Below are 18,075 nucleotides of genomic sequence, written 5' to 3' on the forward strand. Positions count from 1 at the left end.
AAATGTGATAACCCTTTCATTTAGAGAATCGAGGACTGAGAGGTGAACACATTGCAATGCACATCATTACCGGTTGAAACAGGGATCCCAGTCTCTGAAAAAGGGGGTGGATGCCCATATTTTATAATAAAACCCCTATTGGTTTACCTTTAACTCCTCTCCCAGTTTTATGCTTGCCCTGGTCCTTCACATCCCCTTACCTGCTTAAGATTCAGCCCATTAGCAACAGTCAGCAATTCATTCTTTTTGGCTTTTGCTAATGCCTTATGGGTTGGTGCTTCCAGAAATTTATAAATGCCATCGCTGCTGATTTCCACACACAAATAAATCAAAAGGGATTTCCCCAATCAAATCGAGAATTCATCAATCAATAGCCCCCAAATTTGCTCATATTCCAGACGCAGGCCCCAAATTTGTTACAAACCATAATGCTTTAGAAACAAGCCAGCAGCAATAGACTACACCTGGAGTCTGGTTTTGATGTTAAATCTGTCTTTATTAGAATCTACTTGTAAAATTGCAACTTAAACAAGATAAACAGAAGTTAACAGTGTTAAGTTTATAAATGTGTGTAAATGTAACTCCCAAACTATTGAGCTCGGGGGAAACAAGGCTTACAGTCTTGAGATGGTAAAGTATGAAAGTTCAGTTCAACTACAGAATAGGCGATGAGAGAGAGAGAGAGAGAGAGAGAGAGAGAGAGTTATGATCCAGGGTAAATGGCGAGAGAAGGCAAATATGTAGAATTGCACAGGTTCCACGGTGGTAAAGCGAGAGAACAGTTGCTGGAGATTTTATCCGTCATCGTTCCAAATCCACATACAAATTCTCATCGAAAGTGACTTGTCACAAGGGGTATTGTCTTCATGAACTACCACACCACAGCCAGACAAGGGTTAACACAGGATGCGCCAAATCCGATCCACTCTTAAGGATCAAACGAGGTAACAACCACACATTCGATGTACGGTGAATCGATAATTAACCCATCCTTGTGGGCATAGGAAAGTTCCAAACAGTGAACTTGGCCAGTAGTTCCCTGGTTTCGATCCTTCCATTTTTCCTCCTTTGTCTCCGTCTGACTCTGAGTGTCTGTGTCCTCGGTTAAAACTAAACAAGCTGCGAGCAATGAAAACAAGCTGCAAGTCAGACTGAGTCGGCATCCTAGTCTCTGTCTCTCTCTCTTAAAATGACAGTCCACAGCAAACGAAACCCAGGGATTCATAACAACGGCCAGTCCCCACTGTGAACTGACTGGTGCGCCAGTAGTTGTGATGACCGAGTGAATCCTATCCCACAGACTGAGCAGGTGAATGGCCTCTCCCCAGTGTGAACTCGCTGGTGTCTCTGTAGGGTGGATGACCGAGTGAATCCTTTCCCACATGCTGTGCAGGTGAATGGCTTCTCCCCAGTGTGAACTCGCTGGTGACTCAGTAGGGTGGATGACCGAGTGAATCCCTTCCCACATTCTGAGCAGATGAATGGCTTCTCCCCAGTGTGAACTCGCCGATGATTCTGTAGGTGGGATGACCGAGTGAATCCATTCCCACAGACTGAGCAGGTGAACGGCTTCTCCCCAGTATGAACAGACTGGTGTGCCAGTAGTTGGGATGACCGAGTGAATCTCCTCCCACAGACTGAGCAGCTGAACGGCTTCTCCCCAGTGTGAACTCGCTGATGACTCTGTAGGCTGGATAAATGTGTGAATCCCTTCCCACAGACTGAGCAGGTGAAAGGCTTCTCCCCAGTGTGAACTCGCTGATGACTCTGAAGGATGGATGACCGAGTGAATCCCTTCCCACAGACTGAGCAGGTGAATGGCCTCTCCCCAGTGTGAACTCGCTGATGTCTCTGTAGGGTGGATGAGTGAGTGAATCTTTGCCCACATTCTGAGCAGGTGAACGGCCTCTCCCCAGTGTGAACACGCTGATGACTCAGTAGGGTGGATGACTGAGTGAATCTTTTCCCACATTCTGAGCAGATGAACAGCCACTCCTCAGTGTGAAGTCGCTGATGATTCTGTAGTTGGGATGACTGTGTGAATCCCTTCCCACAGACTGAGCAGGTGAACGGCTTCTCCCTAGTGTGAACTCGCTGATGACTCTGTAGGTGGGATGACTGAGTGAATCCCTTCCCACAAACTGAGCAGGTGAATGGCCACTCCCCATTATGAACTGACTGATGTGCCAGTAGTTGGGATGACTGAGTGAATCCTATCCCACATTCTGAACAGGTGAATGGCTTCTCCCCAGTGTGAACTCGCTGATGAATCTGTAGGTTGGATGACTGAGAGAATCCCTTCCCACAGACTGAGCAGATGAATGGCTTCTCCCCAGTGTGAACTCGCTGATGACTCTGTCGTTGGGATGACTGAGTGAATCCCTTCCCACAGACTGAGCAAATGAACGGCTTCTCCCCAGTGTGAACTCGCTGATGACTCAGTAGGTGGGATGACGCAGTGAATTCCTTTCCACAGACTGTGCAGGTGAATGCCAGCCCCCTGGTGTGAACACGTTGGTGAGCCATTAGGTCAGATGACCGAGAGAATCCCTTCCCCGAAATTCAGCAGATGACCAGCCTCTGCCCAGTGTGATCTGACTGGTGTGTCCACAGGTGGGATGCCCGACAGAATCCTTTCTCACACATAGAACAGATGAATGGCCTTGCCCAGTGTGAACTTGCTGATGTACCTTCAGTTGAAAGGACCAAGTGAATACATTCCCACTGTCTGTGCAGGCAAATGGCCTCTCTCCTGTGTAAAATGCTGGGCTTGCTAGTTGGTCAGATGACCAAATGAATCCCTCCCCACAGTCTGAGCAGGAAGGATGGTCGATTGAATCCCTTGCTCCACTTCTTAAATATCTAGACAGAGACAAAAAAACTGTTGTGCCATGTTTGAGCTTCCTGGAGACAAATTTCCTTCCCTTCTCATCATCATACGTTCATAATCCAGAGCCGCAAACTCTGCCCTGTGCAGATCCCCATCGGGTTTCTGACCCTGCTTCGTTGAACATCCAACAGATGTTTCCCCATTCTGCTTTCAGTCTTTAAAGGACAGGGGTGTTTTCAACAACCTTTAGAAGCAGGAAAAATGACACATAATGTGGAAATGAGTCGTGAATAAGGAGGTCATTCTTCCTCAGTCCAGAGATGAGAGGGGCGGAGAACATGTCAGACAGAACTGCAGTCAGCTCGTCTTCTTCAGTCTGCAGGGAATTCAAGGGGAACCTCTTAACCGACAGACTGGTGACTGGAACCCATCCCACAGGGAGAGCGAAAGGGGAACAACAGGGGAGGATTTAAAGGACTGCCCTGGAACAGAATCACTGGCAGGGTCCAGCTAGCCTGAATTGACTCTCTACTCTGCACTACGCGTGCTATAAATTAACTAAGTACCGGAGACCGAGTTTAAAATAGAACTGATTTATTTGTCTCAGATCCAGAATATTAAACTCCAGTTGTCACAAGGTTAGATTACTGAGTGAATCCCTTCCCACTTTCACAACGGGTGAACAGCCTCTCCCCAGTGTAAACTCAATGACGCACATTTGGTGGAGATGGCTGAGAGAATCTCTCCCGAAAGTCTGAGCAGATGATCGGCCTCTACCCAATGTGAACTCGCTGGTGTCTGAGTAGATTAGATGACCGCGAGAATCCCTTCCCACAGTCAGAGCAGGTGAACGGCCTCTCCCCACTGTGAACTCGCTGGTGTCTCTGTAGGTTAGATGACTGAGTGAATGTCTTCCCACAGTCTGAGCAGCTGAATGGCCTTTCCCCGGAGTGAACTGACTGGTGTGTCTGTAGGTGAGATGAGAAAGTGAATCCTTTCCCGCAGACTGAGCAGGTGAACGGCCTCTCCCCAGTGTGAACTCGCTGGTGTCTTTGTAGGTCGAATGGCCGCGTGAATCCCTTCTCACAGACTGAGCAGGTGAACGGCCTCTCCCCGGTGTGAAGTTGTTGGTGCTTCTGTAGGTCGTATGATCGATTGAATCCCTTCCCACAGTCGGAGCAGGAGAATCGCCTCTCCCCAGAGTGAACTACCAGGTGTCTCCGCAGGTAGGATGAATGAGTGAATCCCTTCCCACAGTCTGAGCAGGTGAACGGCCTCTCCCCAGTGTGAACACTCTGATGTACCTTCAGATGAGATGATCGACTGAATCGCTTCCCACAGTCTGAGCAGATGAACGGCCGCTCCCCAGTGTGAACTGACTCGTGTGCTTTTAGGTTAGATAACTGAGTGAACCCCTTCCCACACAAAAAACAGATGTATGGTCTCTCCCCAGTGTGAAGTCTCCGATGTGCCTTCAGCTGAAAGGACCGAGTGTATCCCTTCCCACAGTCTGAGCAGGTGAACGGCTTCTCCCCAGTGTGAACTGATTGGTGTTTCAGTAGGTGAGATGATTTACTGAATCCCTTCCCACAGTCTGAGCAGGTGAATGGCCCCTCCCCAGTGTGAACTCGCTGATCTGCCATTATATCAGATGACCTTCCCCACAAATTCAGCAGGTGACTGGCCTCTCCTTAGTGTATACTGACTGGTGTGTCCGTAAGTGGGATGACCGAGTGACTCCCTTCCCGCAGTCTGAGCAGATGAACGCCGCTCCCCGGTGTAAAATGACGGGTATGCCAGTAGGTCAGATGACCGAGCGAGTCCCTTCCCAGTCGAAACAGGTAGGATCGGGAAATATTGCACAAATGGATGATTGCACGATTGAAGGATGATTGCACGAATAGCCCGCTGCACTTTTTAAATATCTGGGCAGACACAGCGAGACTGGCCTGTTGTGTTCGAGATTCCCGTAGCCAAATTCCTTGTCGTGTGTAACCTGAAAAAAATAACAAAATCAATCAGTGTGTGAAGGACAACATTTAAGATGAGATCACTTGGTCGCCGAGGTGTGGTCTGACATCAAACTGTTACAGTGAAGTTCAACCCAAGTTGGAGAGAGAAATGACCTTCTAACTGGGCACAGTGCTGGTATATGGGATGCCCATCAAATTCTCTGATGCTCCTCCTTTCTCTATAAGAATCGGTGCAGACGAGTTATCAGGCGTAAGATCTTTACACAGAGAGTCGTCAGTGTGTGGAATGGGCTGCCGGCGACGGTGGTGGAGGCGGATACCATTGGGTCTAAGAGGGTCCTGGGCAGGTATATGGAGCTCAGAAAATTAGAGGACGATGGCTACCCCTGGGTAATTTCTCAGGTAATAACATGTTCGGCACAACTTTGTGGGCCGAAGGACCTGTATTGTGCTGTTGGATTTTTTCTATGTTTCTGCTGTCTCCAATCTGTGACTTGCCTCAGTCTGACTCTCGAATTGGTATTACTCCCTGTTTCCACTGAGCTGCGTTGGTGTCTGGCCCCAGAGCAACTGAAACAATCTCACACAAGTAGCCTATGTTGACTTTCTTTCATGTACTGTCAATCTAAAGTGCCACATTTTAAAGCCATGTAAATATATCCTGCTGAGATGAATAGTTGATCCACACAGCTGTTCAAAGAATTTAGAATGAATATTAGTATTATTTCAGTTTCTTGAATCAGAGTCATAGAATGTACAAGATAGAAACAGGCTCGTTGGCCATCTGCCCACTCCCATATCGCTACCATCCAGGTACCTGTACAAACCTCTAACTTGCTGAAATCGATCTCCCATGCACAACTTGAGCTGGCTGCTCATTCCACACTCGCACGATGACATGATGACGTTTCGCCTCATGTTGTCGTTAATGTTTCACCTTTCACCCCTAACCCATGACGTTTGGTTCTGGTCCCACCCAATCTCAGTAGCAAAAGTCAGCTTGAATTTACACTATCTATGCCCTCATAATTTTGGTACACTTCCATCAAATCTCGCCTCAATCTTCTGCGTTCCAAGGAATAAAGTCCAGTTCAATCTCTCCTTATAATCCAAGACCTCCAGACCTGGCAACATCCTTGTGAATTTTCTGAGAACTCTTTCAACTTTTTTAAAAGTCTTTCATGTGGATGGTGACCAAAACTACACACAATACTCCAAATAAGGCCTCATCATTGTCTTGTACAACGTCAACATAACATCAATCTCCTGTACTCAGTACTTCGGCTTATGAAGGCATATGTGCCAAATTCTTTCTTTTTATCCCTATCCAACTGTGACACATCGTTCAGTGAATTATAGACCTATGGTCCCATCCCTTTCTTCAACTACACTCCTCAGTGCCCTAACAGTCACTGTGTAAGACCTATCCTGGTAGATCCTACCAAAGTGTAATACCTCAAAACTGGATGCATTAAATTCCATTTTCCATTTCTCAAACCATTTCTTCACCTGGTCCGGTTCGCACTGCAAGCACTGCAAGACTGCAAGCAAGTCTTCTCTCAGTCTGCTAAACCCGCAGTCTTGTTTTCATCTACAAATTAGCTGTTACGGCCATCCATGTTATTACCCGGATTGCTGATATAGATGACAAACAACAACAGATCCAGCACTGATTCCTGTGGCTCACCACTAGTCACATGCCCGCAGTCAGAAAGACAATCATCTGCTACCACTGAATTCTGCCAGAGACAGTATCTCATCCAATTTATTGTCTCGTCTTGAAGGCTGAGTGACTGAATCTTCTTGACCAACCTCCCATATGAGACTTTGTCAAGTGCCTTGCTAAAGTCCATGTGGTCAACATCCACTGCCTTGCCTTCACCCACTTCCCTGATAACTTCCTCGAGAGACTCTATAAGATTGGTTAGACATGACCTACCATGCACAAAGCCATGGCATCTATCCACGTAGATCCAAATAATTATATATTCTGTTTCTGCACAAATGTTCCAATACGTTTCCCACTACTGATGTCAATTTCCTCGTTTATTTTTAGAGCCTTTCTTGAACAGAGGAACAACATTGGCTGTCCTCACCTGTCACTAAGGATGATTTAAATATCTGTGCTTAGGTCTCGACAATTTCTGCACTTGTCTTATGCAGGGTCCTGGGGAACAACTTGTCAGGCCCTGGGGATTGATCCACGCTAATTTTCCTTCAGACAGAAAACACCTTCACCTCTGTAATCTGTACAGGGTCCCTGAAGTTGATGCTGCCTTGACTCACTTCTACAGACTCTGTGTCCATCTCCTGTATAAATACGGACGCAAAACTACTATTTCAAACCTCCCCCATCCATTTTGTCTCCCGTATAGAATACCATTCTGATCGTCCAGAGTGGGCATGTTTCTGTTCTGACCTTGTCCATGTTTCTGTGACAGAGAAGCTGGTCAGACTTGACTGGAAGGGGAATCTGGTAGGAATGACGACAGAGCAGCAATGGCTGGAGTTTCTGGGAGCAACTTAGGAGGTGCATGGTAGGTACATCCCAAAGAAGTGGAAGCATTGTAAAGGCAGGAGGGCACAACCGTGGTTGAAATGAGAGACCAAAGCCAACATAAAAGCCAAAGAAAGGGCAAACAAACGAGCAAAACCCATAGGGAAGCTTTCAGAAACCAACAGAAGACCACTAAAAAATGTCATCTGAGCTCACGGCGTGGAATGATGTAGTCATGTTGTCATGATGTAATGATGTAGTCATTAATGAGTCTTGGCTGCACCCAACAGTCTGAGGCATTTAGAGGAACAAAATATCCGGGGCCTCAATATTTCTTGAAAACCAAGGTACCTTGCACCAGTTCCTTTTCAACTTTTATGTAGGCAAGCGTATACAAACTAGACATCCTCAATATTTCACTTCTGAAGGCCTCCCACTTACCAAGTACTCCTTTGCCAAAAATCATTCTGTCCCAATCCACCCTTGTCAAATCCTTAAATTTGAGCTTTCTGCAATTTGGAATGTCAAGTGCTGTCCAGGCCTCTGTTTTTCCGTATTTACTTGGAATCTCATGGCATTATGATCACTAGACACAAAGTGTCCCCATACACTAATTTCTGTCTCTAGCCCTGGATCATTTCCTAACCTCTACGTCGGGAATTCTACGTACTGATTAAAGGAACATTTGACGCCTCTACCCCATCTAGTCGTTTTACAGTATGGGAGTCCCAGTCAATATATGGAAAGTTAAATTCACTTACTAAATGAAAAATTGCTTCTTGGCATAGTCTGCGATCTCTCTATAAATAGGTTCCTGTAAATCCCTCAGACTGTTGGGTCAAACCAAATTCCAGTAATGGCTACAATATCATAATTCCATGCCCTGACGTCTGAACAACATCTGTCTTTTGTCAACAAAACAACCTCTCCCTCATTGTCACAAAAACTAAGGAGCTGATTGTGGACTACAGGAGGAAGGGAGACAGACTAACCCCCATTGACAGGATCTGGGGTTGAGAGGGTAAACAGCTTTATCAGTACTCCATCAGTACTGGAAAGGAAGGGGGAAGGGCCAGATGTTTGATTGATTTTGGAGAAGTGGGTTGTGGTCCTGTGAGACTTGGTTCTATTTGTCAGCAGCTCCCTATTCGCGCAAACTCCAATTTACCCAACAACTCTCTCTCGTTTAGGTATGATCGACGTCGCTTTCATATTTCACACAACCCTTTGCCCTGCGGGGAAACAGATAAACCTATACCCTGATATAGGAGACACCACTTACCTCTGAGACTGTAACCGGATGGCGTTCGGTGTGGTCCCGGGTAACCTCACTCTGACCTCCCGGGTGAGCGGCAGTGGATCTGGACCAGGGTGGTTAACCTGCGAGGAGAGTTCAGTCTGAGGTGAGGCAGAAATTGACACTTTTCGGCACCAATGGAACTAAATAACTCGCACGTCTCCTGACGACGGTTGTCTGGCAGATGACGGGCACACAAGGTTCCCCAAATCGTCTAAGCGTGAACCCCTCACCTTAATTATAAATTAAATTATTTAAATTCCAACTGTGTGTTGATTATTTACCAGCAGGGGGAAATAATCAATGCATAAAACTGGAAATCGAATAATTAATCGATTTACTATTTGTTTCCAATTCAACCCTATAATAAAATCATATCCCTCTTCGCAAGCCGTCATTATACTAAATTGCACTGATTAAATTGTCAGAGCTTTTCGTGTCAACACACCAATACGTATAACTGGACCACACGGTTGCTAGAAGCTGCTGCTGCAGATAATGAGGTCACGGCAGATCTGATCTAAAATGTAATTACGCGTTCACCCCCCCCCCCACCCCTGTCCATCCCCGAAACACTTCAATCCCGCTGTTTATCGACAATATCGGCCATAAACAGAGTGGAAGACTTTGCTTCCACTGGCCATTGAGGAGCAGAGTTCAAAACTCTCCCAATCGGCGCAGGAACAATCGATATTTCGTCTGAAATAAGACATTCTGAAAACGAAGCAGGTGTTTTGCTGTACGGATCTCGCTCTCTTGCTTTGAAACAGGTGGCCATTGTTCGAGAGCTGTTCTTAACCTTTACTTAACTTGTGGAAAATGTAAATTGTGCAAGCCGGTAACAGTCGGAAGACAAAAAGCACCACAGACAAAAGTGGCTTAAAATATCTCCTTGACCGCTGATCCAATGCACAGAGGACTGGCTAATTGGAAATAAAGATCCGAAATAAATATCAGAGGCTGAATTATTCTCACCGTAACTCCCCAAGAATATTCTGTGAGTGTGGATACCGTGTGTCGGTTCTGACAAATAACCCCGCCCATGCCCCACACGGATCTCTCGTAACCATGGCAACACACACAATACTGGAGGAACTCAGCAGGTCAGGCAGCATCTATGGATGGGTGTAAATAGTCGACGTTACGGACCGAGTCCCTTCATTAGGACTGGAATGGAAAGGGCAAGCGGCCAAATGATTGACTGATTGGGAAGGTGCGGCTGGTTCTGTGAGTCTCGGAGCCCAGTGTCTGCGTGCAAGTATTTACCTGCTCGTATACATTCCTCTGAACAGGGAGCGGCCGTTATGCAGAGACTAAATTCAACCGGTTGGACAGAACACTGCCCTTCAAATCTAAAGGAAGTTTAACCCTTTCTGCTACAGGAAGAGATAGTCCCAATGATGTGCTGCACGGAACATTGCATGTGGTCTCGATCCCACAACGTTATCAGTTACTTTGCTGCGAGTTTCCAGCATTTTGCGTTTAATCTCAGACTCACTTCATCTGGACATGTGCTCAAATAATTTTCAGGCTTTCTTCAAATAAGTCAAACCGAGGCATTACCAAAAGAGACATTCCGTAATATAACTGGGATCTCGTCCTGTTATTCTGTGTTTTAATGAGGGAGAGAGAGACCGGTGATGGGTCACTACCCCGTGGGATTTCACGTGTCACTATCGGGGTGAAAGGTATCTTCTGCTCGCACTCATTAAAAACCACCCTGGAAAGTACTTCTGGTTGAAGGCAACGGCATCGTTTCTCTTAATCCATTTGGACAATGATTGTCCCGTTAACATGTACATGTCAGGACTCCCTTCTCCCAGTAAATTCACTCCCGATTCCGACCAAAGCCGAGCCTCGCTGTAAACGCTGAATCGTTGTGCAGAATCATAGACAACACTTACCTCTGATGTTGTAACTGGACGGCGTTCAGTGTGGTCCCGGGAAATCACTGTCTGACTTCCCGGGTGACCGACAATGGTCCTGCACCGGTGTTCTCACCGTGTACGGAGAGCTGAGTCTGAGCTGCTGCTCCCGAGGCCACTCGGCTGTGATGTGTCCGTCGCTCATTACAGATGGACAGGGCCGGGTGAGCCGGGGTAGAGCGGGACTGCCGCAGTCCGGGTCACACTAACTCTCACCGGCTCAGGACGGGTCTGACAGCGGGAGGAGGCAGGAGTGGGGTCAATGTAGCAACCCTAAAGAGGAAAACAAACAGGCTGCGTTAACCTTTCTGTCCGGATTTCCGTGTGGATCTCTCCTTTTTCTTTCATCGTAACCAGTGGGGCGGAGTTTCTCTGTTTAACTCAGCGAGTCCCAGGCTGCGGATTTGATCCAGTCCGGGTTCTGGGAGGGTCTGAGCTCCGCCCCGTGTGTAAACAGGACTGCCCGGCGTAGGTACAGTTTCAACTCAAACGTCCCTTACCTGTTCAGGTACAGGGAGCCGCCTTTCTGCTGAAATTAATGCAAACACGTTCGACTACATATTCCAACTCATGTGGGAAAAAAATATAGTCAATGATTTTCTCAGCGCCTCTCGATTCAGAGGAGTTTATTAACATTTATAAACTCCATCATTATGAGATTATTGTATTTCCATCCGGACAACTGCTGTCACAAGAAATCCCCTCGCTCACGGTTAACAGCGGGTTTCGTTTCACAAGCAGTGATTGCTGAATGTCATCCTGCCGGAAATACTTGTGGAATTTGTTTCACTTAAAATTCGGCTGTTCCAAATGGCCGGAAGTTTTACCAAGGGGCTGTGGTGATGGGCTGATTGAAAATGAGCTACCAGGGTGGGGTGGGGAGTAGTAGTGTGCTAATTAAAAATGGGACTCTCAGTTCCCTCTATCGCCTGACCTAATACTCACTCTCCCCCCATCCCTCTACCCCATGTAACCTATCTATACCCCTCATGACTGTGTAGACTTTCATTAAATCTCTCCCAAATCTTCTGCGTTTCATGAACAAAGTCGTAAACTTCTTTAATCTTCCCTTATAACTCGGGTCTTGCAGTCACAATAACATCCTTGTAAATTGTCGTTGTACTCTGTCAATCTTATTTACATTTTTCCTGTGGGTCGCTGACGTAAACTGCTCATAATACTCCAAATTAGGCCTCATAACCTTCCTAACTGACGCAATCTCCTGTACTGAATACTTTAACTTATGAAGGACAATGTGCCAAACATTTCTTTACTACCTTGTCCAGGTGTGCCGCAACGTTCAATGAAATGTGGACCTGTATTCCCAGGCGCCCTTGTTCTGCCGCACTTCTGAGTGCCCTACCGTGCACCGTGAAATTCCTATCCTGGCTGATCATCTCGAAGAGCAACAACTCGCTGGCCTGAGTTAAATTCCATCTGCCATTTTCAGCCCATTTTCCCACCTGATGCAGATCCGTCTGCAAGCTCTGATAGTCCTCCTCGCTGTCAAATGCATCTCAAACGTCGCTGTCATCCACAAATTTGACGATCCGGTTAATCAGATTATCATCCATATCACTGATATATGTGACAAACAACAACGGATATCAGCACCGATCCCTGCGACATTCCGCCAGTCACAGGTCTCCAGTCAGAAAGGCAACCATCTGCTACCACTGTCTGCCTTCTCCCACAATGCCCGGAGAGTGAACTTGATTGACCATCATCCGATGTGAGACCTTGTATAAAGTCTTACCAAAATCCATGCAGAAAATACCCAATGCCTTCCCTTCATCAATTTTCCTGTTAACATCCCTCTTCAAAAAAAAACTATAGGATTTTCTAGAAAACACGAAGTCCCTAAACAGGCCTGTTTGTTCAAATGTTAACTATTCTGGTCCATCCAATTCCTTCCACTACAGATATGAGGTGCAACTGTCCTATAATTTTCCCAGTTTAAATTTGGTGCCATTCCTAAAAAGTGGAACAAAATTACTTATCCTGCAATCCTCTGGTCGGTCTCTTGTCGCTGAACATAATTTGAACATATCCGCTACGTCCCTACAATTTCCGTGCATCAGGATCCAGGGGATCAACCTGTCAGCCGTTGAGGATTTATCTACCCTGATTTGTCTGAGCACCTCCTGATCGGTGACGTGTACAACGTCCATGGCCTCACCTCTTTGCCTCACTTCTACAGATTCTGTGTCCTTTTTCCGAGTGAGCACAGGTGCAAACATCCACCTCGGAACTTTACTATCTTTGTTGTCTCCACGCACAGATTACCATTCCGATAATCCAGAGGGTCATTTGTGTCCCCTGCAATCCTTCTGATTTTCAAATTCCTTTATAATCCCTTAGGATTCCTACTCATCTTCTCTGTAAAGCAACCGTATCCCACCTTTTGGCCTTCATATTTTCTCTCTCCATGTTATCTTGCTTTTCCTCGACTCCATAAGCATCGCATTTTTTTCGTGGAACATGGATGTGAGGGGATGGAGAGCAGATGAATGGGACTCGATAGATTAACACGTTCGACTTGGAGATCGGGAACTGTGCACAGTGAATCTCCTGCTGTGGGATACAGAGAATGAGAATCATGCGTGGTAAAGACTGGAATGGTGCGCAATAAGATCCAGAGACCGTGAATGAATCGTTTGTAGAAAATTCCCGTGTAAAATCGCAGACCAGGAACCTTGCGTGCTGAACATCCCCACTGAGGTGTCCAAAGACAAGGAACCGCAATCTCACACTGGCTTTGTTCAGTGACTCACGAAAAGCCATGACGACCGTTCTTGCAATTGTGGATAAATAAATACTTGTTCCAATAATCCTGACCTCGCCACATGTCAAGCTCAACTCTGTTTCTCTCCAGCACCGTCATGCTCACCCTCCTGCCCCTCCGCAGAAAACACGTTCCCTCCTTCTGCCTCCAACCCGCCTCGCTCACTGTCGTCATTGAAGCCATCTCACTCCCCCGTTGTTCTTCGCCGTCCGACTTCGTCACCCTGTTTCTTCGCAGAGTCCACCACCCCTCCCTCCCTGCAGACCATCTCAGGTATCCCCGGTCACATCCCTCCATGTTTGCTGCCCCTATCACACACCGATTGCTCCTCGACGCACACCTCTCCTTCCGCATCCCACTCCCTCAGCCCCTCCTCGCCCCCGTTATTTCCCCTCCCCCTTTCAACCTCCCTAATCCTGTCTCATACTCATCTGTTTCTCCCTCACTACTATTCATATTCCTCACTCTCCCTACCCCTTACTCCTCCCTGGTCTCCTACCCTTCTCTCACCCTCGCTCTCCTTTTCACGTGCCCTCTCCTCTCGCTTATCCCACTCTTCCCCTACGCCTCTCATGACCCTCTGTCCCATTCCTCTGGCACCCTTTTTCGCTGCCCCTACATCACCCTCATATCAGCTATGGCCTCTGCTCTTTCCGCACTTGTCTCCCTCGGGGTCTGAGGGATCAACCTGTCAGACTCTAATTTGCTTCAATGAGCAAGCACGTCCTCTCTGTAATCTGTATCACGTCCATGACCTACTTCTGCTGTGTCTCACTTCTATAGATTCTGTCCGTTTCCTGGGTGAACACAGATATAAAAACTCCATTTAAGATCTCCCGCATTGTTTTTCTTTTGTCTCCGCGTCTAAATTACCATTCTGAAAATCCAGGGAGTCAATTTTGTTTTTGCAATCCCTTTGTTCTTAAAATATCTGTATAATCCCATCGGATTTCCATCACCTTGTCTGCTCGGGCAACCTCATGCCATCTTATAGCGATGCTGATTTCCTTCTTAAGCGTTCACTGTTATTCCTACTCTCCATAGGTACCACATTTATTCCAACCAGCCTCTGCATCACACACACCTCAATTTTTCTTTTTACCAAGGCTCAATATCTTTTGAAAATCAAGATTCCCAAAAAGTATTACTTTTCCTTTTTATTCTGACAGACCCAGAAAAGCTTAAATTCCCAAAATTTTACCTTGATGTTCTCCCACTGACATAGTCTATTTTCTTTTCAGAAAACAACGTGTTCCAATTGACACTTGTCGATTAAGGTGCGTATTAGGGTGGATCGGACCCAAGGGTTAATTAGCCCCGGGTTATTGCAGGAGACTAGAGATGAGATTGCCGACCCCTTGACCAGTATCCTTGTCGTCTTTTGACACAGGCAAGGTCCCGAAGGACTGGCAAGTGGCCAATCTTGCTGTTCTGTTTGTGAAGGGAACAAGGGAAAGTCCAGGGTGAATTGGCTGCCTGAATTCAGAACTGTATTGCGTATAGAAGACAGGTGGTAGTAGTTGAAGGGACATTCGAGTGGGAGGTCTGCAATGAGGAGAGTCTGCAGCGATCGGCGCTGGAGCCTCTGTCGTTTGTGCTGTTTTGTAAATGACCTGGTTTGGTGGGAGAGGAAAATACATTAGAGACCTTTAGGAGACGTTTGGGTAGGCACATATATGTAAGGAAGTTTGGGAGATACGGACATGACGTACGTCGAAGGGATGTAGTGATTTGCATTTTAGCTTGTTCGACACAACATTTTGGCGCATGTCCTGCCGCTGTGCTGTATTTTTCTGTGTTGTATGTGGACAGGTTCTCCAGTTTGGCCTGACTGAGTAATCACGATTTTTTTTGCCTGACTAGTGACGGCAACAGCCCCTTTAATTACCCCGCCCCCCAACTTTGTTGTGTCTGGAACAACGGAACTGCGGAATATTGAGCTGCCAGTCCTATCACATTCCTCGCTCTCTACCTGTTACTCACCGTCTCACCATCCTTCATAATCCAGTTCTTCTACACTCTTCTCTTCTAACTCAAGCTCTCGCCTCCTCTAGTTACCCCGCTCTTTGTCCCTTCCACTCTCCCTCCTTTCCTCCCCTCTCCTCACACACTCTCTCTCTCCCCTCTTTCCATCTCTTTCTCTCTCGCTCCTTCTCATTCTCTCAACCTACCCACAGAGGGGAACACATTTTCAGCTTCCCCCTCAGGAGCTTCCACACACACCCCCTGCCCTTCCCCTCCCCCTTGATATAGTTCTTTATATTGTGTCATGTCGCGGTCGGGACTGCCGCGGGTTGATTTATTTAAAGACATCGTGAAAACAACAGCAGGTAATTCGAATGTGAGGTGAGCATAAAATCACCCGGTGCCTCTCCTGTTGCTAAGCGTATTTTCAATATGTCTGCTACCACCCCTGCAATTTCTGTAATTGCCCCTCTCAGTATCCAATTGAACAACTTGTCTCGCGTTGGGGATTTATTCACCCTAATTTGCCTCAAATCCGCAAACTCTTCCTCCTCCGCATTCTGTCCAGGGTCCATGACGTCACTGCTGCTTTGCCTCTCTTGGGTAGATTCTGTGTCCGTTTCCCGAGTTAACACAGATGCAAATAAACCATTTACAATCTTTCCCATCTTGTTTGTCTGCATTCATAAGTTGCAATAAATTGCATAAATTGATAATCTAGACGGTCAATTTTGTCCGTGACAATAATTTTGTTCTGCAAATATCAGTATAATCCCATAAGATTCTCCATCGCCTTGTCTGCTAGGGCAAATTCATGTCTTCTTTTAAACGTTCTGGTATCTTTCTCAAGTTTTTTTCGTACGTTCCCTCGACCCCAAACATACCGCATTTGTTTCTAACAATCTATACCTTTTATGCACCTGCATTTTTTCTTTACCAGAGCCTCAATATCTTTTGAAAACCTCGGATTCCCCAAACTGATACATTTAGCTCTTATTCTGAGAGGCACGTACAGGCCTTGAACTCTCATAGTTTCCCTTTTGGAGATCTCCTGTTTCCCACGTACAGGCTTTGAACTCTCACAGTTTCCCTTTTGGAGATCTCCTGTTTCACACGTACAGGCTCTGAACTCTCAGTTTCCTTTTTGGAGGTCTCCTGTTTCCCACTTCCAGGCTCTGAACTCTCATAGTTTCCTTTTTGGAGGTCTCCTGTTTCCCACGTACAGGCTCTGAACTCTCATAGTTTCCCTTTTGGAGGTCTCCTGTTTCCCACGAACAGGCTCTGAACTCTCATAGTTTCCCTTTTGGAGGTCTCCTGTTTCCCACGAACAGGCTCTGAACTCTCATAGTTTCCCTTTTGGAGGTCTCCTGTTTCCCATGTACAGGCTCTGAACTCTCACAGTTTCCCTTTTGGAGGTCTCCTGTTTACCACGTACAGACTTGCCAGAAAATTGCTGCTCCCAATCCACACGTCAAATCCTTTCCGATAGATTACTCCAGTTCAGAATCTCAACACGGTGCACTGTTTTTCACTGTTCAGTTGGATTTAGTAGCTTTGTGATCTCTAGAAGCAAAGGGTTTCCAAATACAAATTTCTGTCAGGAGCAGGAGGGCCATAATACGAGAAGATATAGGAGCAGAGTTAGGCCATTTGGCCCATCGGGTCCGCTCCGGCATTTCATTATGCTGATCCATTTTTCCCCGCAGCCCCAGTCTACAGACTAATCTCCGTATCCCTCTTGCTTGATCAATCAAGAGTCTGTCAAACTGCCTTAAATATAAATAAAAACTTCGCTTCCCTAGCTGCCTGTGGGAAATAGCTCCACTGATTCACCACTCTCTGGCTAAAGACGTTCCTGAGCATCTCCGCTTTAAACAATGCATCTCTATCCACACACGAGAAAATCTGCAGATGCTGGAATTCAAGCAACACACACAAAGTGGAACACAGCAGGTCAGGCAGCGTCTATAGGGGGAAGCACTGTCGACGTTTCGGGCCGAGACCCTTCGTCAGGACTAACTGAAAGAAAAGATAGTAAGTGATTTGTAAGTAGGAGGGTGAGAGGGAAATTGAAAATGATAGGAGAAAACTGGAAAGGGGGGGTGGGGTGTGAAGCTGAGAGCCGGAAAGGTGATTGGGAAAAGGGATACAGAGAAGGGGAAGGATCATGGGACGAGAGACCTAGGGAGAAAGAAAGGGGGAGGGGAGCACCAGATGGAGATGGAGAACGGGCAGAGTGATGGGCAGAGAGAGAACAAAAAGGGGAGGGTTAAGTAAATAAATAAATCAGGGAAGGAGCATTTCTGATGAGTTTTGGCGTGATGTGGGTCAACAAGCGCTGCTTGTGAAGTAAAGCCCGTTGTTGACGGCCGGCGACGGTTTTCTCGTGACAACATTTGTCCGGATGAAGACGCACTAATATCTTAATGTTAGTGTTACTAAATCAATATTATAGATTTTCTGTAATCGGGAATCTCTCAGAAATATACGACAGAAGTTGTTCAGATCTCCTCTGGGGGCAATTTGTCCAAAATGCTTGGTTTGATTTCAGCAGAACTGCGACTCCCGGTACCGGGACAGGTGAGGAATGTTTGAGCTCAAACTCGTCCAGCGTCGGGAAGTACGTCCCCACGGAAGGTGAAGAATAAAAACTTTCAGAATCCCTTCCACAGTATGGGAATTGTAAAACAAGGGGAATGTGAGATCTACACGGAAATCCGGACGGAACCTAGCTGCGACCGCGACTGACAGTCACCCCAGTCTTTAATATTCCCGTCTGTGCCTCCTGCATTTGCTCCAGTCC

General features: G+C 46.6%; 2 protein-coding genes across 3 annotated transcripts in view; one reads left to right on the forward strand and one right to left on the reverse strand.

The window, feature by feature from the left end:
- Positions 1 to 13,296, forward strand: part of LOC132386600 (zinc finger protein 229-like) — a 41,109-nt gene extending 27,813 nt beyond the window's left edge. The window contains exon 4 of one of the 2 annotated variants that reach the window (XR_009509603.1): positions 12,884 to 13,296. The gene's annotated coding sequence lies outside the window, so the exon portion shown is untranslated. Of the gene's footprint in view, positions 1 to 11,808; positions 11,924 to 12,883 lie in introns of those variants that run through there. The other variant, XR_009509604.1, reaches the window with a different exon arrangement.
- Positions 509 to 5,721, reverse strand: LOC132386604 (gastrula zinc finger protein XlCGF8.2DB-like). Its single transcript, XM_059958905.1, has 2 exons — positions 5,621 to 5,721; positions 509 to 2,269 (listed from the first exon to the last, which is right to left on the reverse strand). Exons 1-2 carry the CDS (start codon positions 5,719 to 5,721, stop codon positions 1,222 to 1,224), a joined length of 1,149 nt encoding a protein of 382 aa, XP_059814888.1. The 3' UTR covers positions 509 to 1,221.
- Positions 13,297 to 18,075: the final 4,779 nt, after the last annotated feature.

Source organism: Hypanus sabinus, unplaced genomic scaffold (genome assembly GCF_030144855.1).
Source record: "Hypanus sabinus isolate sHypSab1 unplaced genomic scaffold, sHypSab1.hap1 scaffold_122, whole genome shotgun sequence".
Taxonomy (NCBI): Eukaryota; Metazoa; Chordata; class Chondrichthyes; order Myliobatiformes; family Dasyatidae; genus Hypanus; species Hypanus sabinus.

Coding starts and splice junctions, on each gene's coding strand:
- LOC132386604 (XM_059958905.1), bottom strand. CDS start 5,721: ATGAGGCGAAACGTCATCATGTCATCGTGCGAGTGTGGAATGAGCAGC. Junction 2,270..5,620: donor CAAGTTAGAGGTTTGTACAG/GTACCTGGATGG, acceptor CAACCTACAGAT/TCATCAGCGAGTTCACACTG.